This window comes from Urtica dioica, chromosome 2 (genome assembly GCF_054948205.1).
Source record: "Urtica dioica subsp. dioica isolate 48M chromosome 2, U.dioica_male_clone48M_v1_H2, whole genome shotgun sequence".
Classification (NCBI taxonomy): domain Eukaryota; kingdom Viridiplantae; phylum Streptophyta; class Magnoliopsida; order Rosales; family Urticaceae; genus Urtica; species Urtica dioica.
In genome coordinates, this window is record NC_142757.1 from 55,337,503 (window position 1) to 55,344,862 (window position 7,360).

At 34.5% G+C, this 7,360-nt stretch overlaps 1 protein-coding gene across 1 annotated transcript; it reads left to right on the forward strand.

The window, feature by feature from the left end:
- The first annotated feature begins 5,731 nt into the window (after nucleotides 1–5,731).
- LOC149405865 (UPF0481 protein At3g47200-like) lies at nucleotides 5,732–7,081 on the forward strand. The gene has a single exon (XM_089607887.1). The coding sequence runs from the start codon at nucleotides 5,732–5,734 to the stop codon at nucleotides 7,079–7,081; it is 1,350 nt and encodes a 449-aa protein (XP_089464013.1).
- The last annotated feature ends 279 nt before the right edge of the window (nucleotides 7,082–7,360 follow it).

Below are 7,360 nucleotides of genomic sequence, written 5' to 3' on the forward strand. Positions count from 1 at the left end.
GTGGTCGCGGCGGCTACACTTTCAGTGCTCCGAGTCCGAATCGGTGCACCATCCTGGGAGAGTACTGCACCATTTGGCAAGCTAAAATATGTTGCCATGGGCTGAAATGTATATCCGATTCATGGAGCCCAATCGGTGGCTCCTGTAAAGCCGTCAAGAGTTGCACCTCACAAGGCCAATCCTGTGGCCTCCTCAGCATCTGTTGCTACCCCAACGTCTGCTCTTCCTTGGATGGCCGTAAAGGAAGGTGTGTGCGCAGCCCGGATTATCTCTCTATCATCTAGCCAAATCAAATCAAATCAAATCAAATCAAATAATAAGCGCTATGTTATAATATCTTAGTTTCGTGTGTGAAACGGAATAAAAGATATATGTTTGTACGTATCACGAACTCTAAATAAAAGATGTTTCGTCTTTTAAGTGTGTGAAAGAGAATAGAAGATATATATGTTTGTACGTATCACAAACTCTAAATAAAAGACATATCTTCATTTGTTCTCGTTATTTATTCTCTCTCTTACATTTTTCTACTCTCATCGTAACATTCATAAATTAAGTCATTTATATATAGGCATCGATTAACCATTATTTACTAGATATTTTGAAGGCTCATAAAAACGGATTATTCCGTGACTGGTTAGCAATTTACCGGTTTGTAGTAGAAGGTGGTGAATTCATCTTTTTCAAACTTATCTCTCCCTTTCGCTCTCTGTCTCGTTCGACCAGAGCCCCGAAAACTAGGCATGTATACATCGGGTTGGGTAATTCGAGTTTGTACATTTTATGAACCCGACCCGAAAATTTCGGTTTGTCACTTTTATAACACAACCCAAAACCGTGTATGGTACTGAAACCAAACCAAACCGAGCAACTACTAATCGGGTTGGTTTGGTTTGGTTTGGTTTATTCGAGGTGGTTTAAGTCGATTTTTTCAGGTTGATTTATCACAACGAACATACAAAATAGAATCGGGGAATCAAATTCATAAAAAATCATGGAACTACTAAAATTAAATAAACCATATATAATATCAAAATTTATACTCCATAAAAATATATACACCTTGATAAAAAAAAATTAATTTTCCTAGGCAAATTTTTTTTAATTTAGCGAGATCGGGTTGGTTTGGTTCGACCCAATCTAATAACAATCAAAACCAAACCAACCCGAAACATTTGCGGGTTGATTTGGTTATAACCCGAACTTCTTCGAATTAGTTTGGGGTGGATTAAAAAAAGAGTGCGGTTTGGTTTGGATGATCGGTTTGTTTGTTTTGTCGGTTCTCATGCTACTGAAAACTTAGCTTATACGACACCACCGCCATGCTCCGTATCAGTTTTCCTTTCTTCGACAAAACCCACACAAAAACCATCACCACCGCCATGTGAGCCGAGCCGAACTCGAGACCCCGAACGCCATCTCCGCCTCTTGAACGAAGGCCAGCCGACCCAACTCCTTCGTGCGAGCTCTGACCGACGAGCCACCAAGCCCTTTTCCTCACGCGAGCAAAGAGAACCCAGGACGAGCAAACCCAGACTTCCAGCGTGTGTTCAATCAGGAGAAGGAAAAAAGAATTGACCCAAAACGACTCTGAAATCAATCCTTAAGGCTACGTTTGGAACCTGAAAAATAAGAGAGAAAGTGAAAACCATCACAAACAAACAATATATATTTTTCATTAAATCGTTGTCGTTAATTAGCTATTTTTATTATCTGTATTCATTTAATTTGTCTTTAATGAGAATTAGAGAACCAATCGAGGTTATTCAATTATTCCATTCTCATTCAAATCTTCCGAACTTCTCAATCGCAACAATATATAAAAATTATAATAAGACTTCAATACTTTTTTTACAAAAACAAGAAGTCAACTTTTTATTATTATTATGGTATCTGTTATTATTTACTTACTATCATCTCTATAAAAGCTCATCAAAATCAGAGTCTGGTATTTCACTTGCAAACTTGAACTAAAAAAAAAAACAAAGCAGGTTGTACATTAAATATACGTTTATATTATATACACATTGTTCATTTTCTTGCTCTTGTTTAGATCATGGCCGAAGAACAAGATGGAAATGAGATGAGAAGCCAAGTCGAAACAGGCGAATCATCAAGAGTATGTGCAAAGATATATTATTAATATTAATATTTATTTATATGTTTGTTTGTTTATTTTCATCTTCATCAAAATCATACTCCTGTATAACTCAAGGTAAGGGCAAGCGAAATAAAAATAAATAGACTAATCATACCAATAAAAGCTCAAAATATTAGAGGGAAACAAATTCTATAAATTTGCTACATGAGAAATTAATATACAAAAATTTGAATTCTTGTATATTAATACATGACTATTCTCTCAATGAATTGTTCTATTCCTAAGCCATTAGCCCACACATATTCCAATCCATCACCTACATCATACTCTCTTTGATTCGAAAACCTGTTATTTCACTAAAAACTACCAAAACTATCAAAAGACCTACGGACTAGCATTGTTTTTTTTTTTTTTTTTTTTTTTTTTTTTTTTTGCGTAAAATGGTGAGTTTTCATATGAGTGTTTGACACTCATCAAAAATCCCCAAACTTAAACCGTTACTTGTCAAGTAACAAAATAAACTAAACTAGACACCCTACCTAAGTCAAATATGAACAAAAAGTTATAGACTAATCCTAATGAAAACGAGAGTTAGCTTGCTAAAAAAGTTAAACTAAGCTACGCTAAACTAGAAGGAAGAGTGTTGAAAATGTTAGGGCCTTGGTTTCGCATGAACGTCTCTCCTAGACAAAATTGACTCAAGAGTAAGAACAACCACATATGTTTGGCTTTGGCTCCTTCACAATACACGAGAGAGAGAGAGAGAGAGAGAGAGAGAGAGAGAGAGAGAGAGAGAGAGAGAGATGTGTTTAATATCTCTTCATGTATATAAATACAAATATACATATATATGACTACCATTAATTAATTAAAAAAGTAGGTATATTTTTATGTAAATATTTGTTATCCTATTTAACTTCTGAATTTATTTTCTTTCTAAATTTTTATGTTTGTAAATATTTTCATCTCTAAATTAATCAGTATATTTATACGTCAAATATTTCAATATTATAATATAAATACTTAACGTGATTTTGTTTAAATAAATATCAGTTAAGTTAATGACTATATAATTATATCTAATTCATACGCGGGTAGGGATAATTATGGGAAAATTTAGATTTTGATAGGGACAAACAAACCAATCACTCTTGAAACTATTTTTTCGGGATTAAATTTAACATGCATTAGTATACAAAAATAGATTTAAAAAAAAAATCGAAAGCACTTTCCCACTTGAACTTAATTTTATTTTATTTTTGTGTGATGACATAACTCAGACACATAAAAAAAAAACCTTCAATATAATTCAATTTAATTACCAAATTAAAACGTGAAAAAAAAATCAGAATCCAAAATTTGATTAAACTTATTTATTTTATTCAAAACAACAAAAACGTTAAAAATAAAAAATATATATCCCAATTTAAATTCTTAACCCGTTAATTTTCATATTTCAAATATACCTCAATATAATTTTTATTCTTTAAGCACACAAAACTAAAAAAAAAATTACAAAAAACTGTTATTGGGAAAATATCATTAAATTTTCTATTATACGACATTATGATATTTCACAAAACAATATAGATTTTTACAGTCGAGTTCTTAAAAAATATAAGTCAAAGGACATCTTTGTACCAATACCCTAAAGTCATATTTAATATTTAATAAAATATGAGGATAAAAAATATTTATTTTTTTTGTGTTATTTGTTGTCTTATTTAGTGTCCTCCCAACTAACCTACCCTATATCAATCAATAAACCTATAATTTAATTGTTATATTTAATATTTTTTATCAATATTTATAAATGCTAACAAATAATGAAATAGATCTCATGTCTCTAAATTCTTACCTATCTCATTTTTTTTATATAATATTTTTCTTAGTCTCTTAAAAATGTTATCCCTTATTGAGAAAGAATTTATTATTTTAATATTTTGAGCTTAAAAACAAAAAACTAAAATTATTTTACTACACATGAAGCAATAAAATTAAATTATGTAAATTGCCTTTTTGAAACTAGTATATATATATAAGCAAATATAAATAAATCAAGAAAAAATATATTAAATAGTCAACTTGAAACGTTGGAATTGTAAAATAGTCAACGTTTGATTTATTTTTGCGAAATAGTTAATAAATCACATATATGAACTTGATTAGATAAATACTATTCATTAACGTTTGGTAACCCTTTATTTTAATGAAGTATATTTTTGTCTAATCAAATTCGTTAATGTAGTTTATTAGTTATTTAGCCAAAAAAAAAAAAACAAATATTAGCTATTTTGACAATTTTATGTTTCTATAAAGATAGTCTACTCAAGCTCCTGTAAAACAAACCCACTGCTTTTTAAAGCCACGTTCACACACCCTTTGTGCTTATCGGGTTAAATAAGACACTGGTATTTCAAATACTAAAAAGGAAACAGATACTAAAGTGATTGAGAGAATTGTACTAAAAAGGAAACAGATATTAAAGTGATTGAGAGAATTGTCTATGTGTGGATCAAATATTCGAGCAAAAAGAGTTTTGTCTCTACTCTATTATTGGTTCTACTTTCTATTTATTTATCTATTGTCATCTCCATCAAAGCTCATCAAAATCAGAGTCTGGTATTTCACTTGCAAACTTGAACTAATAAAAACAAAGCAGGTTGTTCATTAAATATCCGTTTATATTATATACACATTGGTCATTTTCTTGCTCTTGTATAGATCATGGCAAGACAATTGCTAATTAGTGACTTGGAGGAACAAGAAGAGGTGTTGAGAAGACCAACCGAAACAGGCAGGGAATTTGTAAAGATCCAGAAGGTTCCTAACAACATAAAGCTTGGGGCGGCCGAATTTCGAGAGAGCATTACTACACGCCGAGCGTGATCTCGATCGGTCCCATTCACGCCGACAAGGAAGAGCTCGCCAAGAGAGACCTCAAGCTCCGATTGGCAGCAAGGTTCGTGAAAGAAACCGGAAGAAGCAACGAACATCTGATCGGCTAAAATTTGCCTAAGCCCCCAACTTACCAACACAGACATACACATTATAAGTACTTATTTTGCCTCAACTTATGAAATATTGGCTATTTTGCTAAACACTAAATTTGAAATGACTATTTCATACAAAAAGTCTTTATTTTTGCTGATAAAGTTAACCAAAAATCATAAAATAGATTATGTTTTACTCGATATAAGGTATAAACATGTTATTAATAGTAATATAAAGAGAGATATTTTTAGAAATTACAGAAATGATAGCCACATTTCAATTAATGGCAAATGATGGTACGTAAATATGAATATATGATAATTCACTAACAACAACATGAAACACGAGAGGGAGAGAATTTTATCGATACTTCATAAACGAGAGAGAGAATATTGAACAACATGATACAGGGAATATGTTCTCTGATTTAATCTCAGCACGCTTTTCTTTTTTTTGCTGAGACCATCTCAAGCAAAGAATTTTTTAAAGAAAATGTCCAAAAATTATTCCTTTCAAGCAAGAGGAGTGTATTTGTGATAGTGTTGTGACCATTCTTTAGAGTAACAAGCAGGTTGTTCATTAAATATACGTTTATATTATATACACATTGGTCATTTTCTTGCTCTTGTATAGATCATGGCAAGACAATTGCTAATTAGTGACTTGGAGAAACAAGAAGAGGTGTTGAGAAGACCAACCAAAACAGGCAAGGAATTTGTAAAGATCCAGAAGGTTCCTAACAACATAAAGCTTGGGGGCGGCCGAATTTCGAGAGAGCATTACTACACGCCGAGCGTGATCTCGATCGGTCCCATTCACGCCGACAAGGAAGAGCTCGCCAAGAGAGACCTCAAGCTCCAATTGGCAGCCAGGTTCGTGAGAGTTTCCAGAAAAAGCAAGGAGGAACTGCTCGGCATTGTCCAAGCCGAGTTGGAGGAGATCAAGGAATGCTACGAAGAGAGCGTGGTCGAGCCATTCGATGACGATAGGCTGCTGAGTCTACTTTTTCTCGACGCCTGCTTTGTTTTGCAGTTCATCTACGGCATGTACAAAAACAAGCTAAACGAGTTTGGGATCAACAGTGGGCTCCAGAATTCCATACAGCGGGACCTGTTCCTTGTCGAAAATCAACTTCCCTATCGTCTCCTGAAGACTCTCATACTTAACGGTGACAATAAACATCAGATGTGGCAAAGCATCACCAGTTTCGTGGAAATCAACACGTTATCGCCGAAATTGGGAGTCATTCGTCGGGGAATATTTTTAAAATGGTTAAAATTCAACGATTTTGTCCACCTCCTCGACTCTTTCCGAATTTTTTTTTTGTCTCTGCACAAGCAACAGCCCAACATCCGTGATAGCCCGAGATCCTTTCGGAACGTCCAGGACCTAAAACTCGCGGGGATCAAGATCAGGCCCAGCAGCATCGAGATCAAGAGAGCGGGGATCAATCTATGTAGCCCAGTGTCTTGCTACAGAGTGAAGGAGAGCTCGCCGTTCTGTGATGTTTCATTCTCCACGTCCTGGTTCTTTAACGCAACGCTGAGGCTCCCACCGTTTGTCGTGGACAGCTCAACAGCGTCGAAACTGTTGAATTTGGTGGCATACGAGATGTTCCCCGGGATGTGCGATTTTGGGGTGAGCTCGTACCTGTCCCTCATGGACTCGCTGGTTGACACCGAGCAAGACGTGCGTGACCTGAGGGCCGCCCACGTGTTGAGCAACCGCCTCGGCAGTGACGAGGAAGTGGCTAGATTGTTCAACGAGATCGGCTCGAACCTGGTCACCGATGACAGGTACGTTGATGTGCATGAAAAGATACAGAAGCACTACGAGAGCAAGTTGGCGCTCTGGTGGACCCAGTTTATCCAAGACTACTTCAGCAATCCATGGAAGGTACTAGCTTTGATCGGAGGTGTGCTCGTGCTCCTTTTCGGTGGTGTCTCCGCTTATTTTGCTATGTTTCCACGTCAAGGTGGCAATTAATGAACACCAACAAGGCTTGCATGATCTTTTTCTTTTCTTTTTTATTACTATCACGAGTTCCTGTTTTCAATTTGTTTCAATTTTCTCAAAAAAAAAAAAGGAGGTTTCATTTCGTTGGAAAAATGTACGATTGGATTAAAGTATTGTGATTCAATCAATTCTTGAAGAGAAACATATCTTCATAAATAAAACTCAATTGTAACCTTAGAAATATAACATTTGTTTATTATACAGAAATATTGTGATGGTTCTTTATTTTATTTTATTTTATTTCATTAT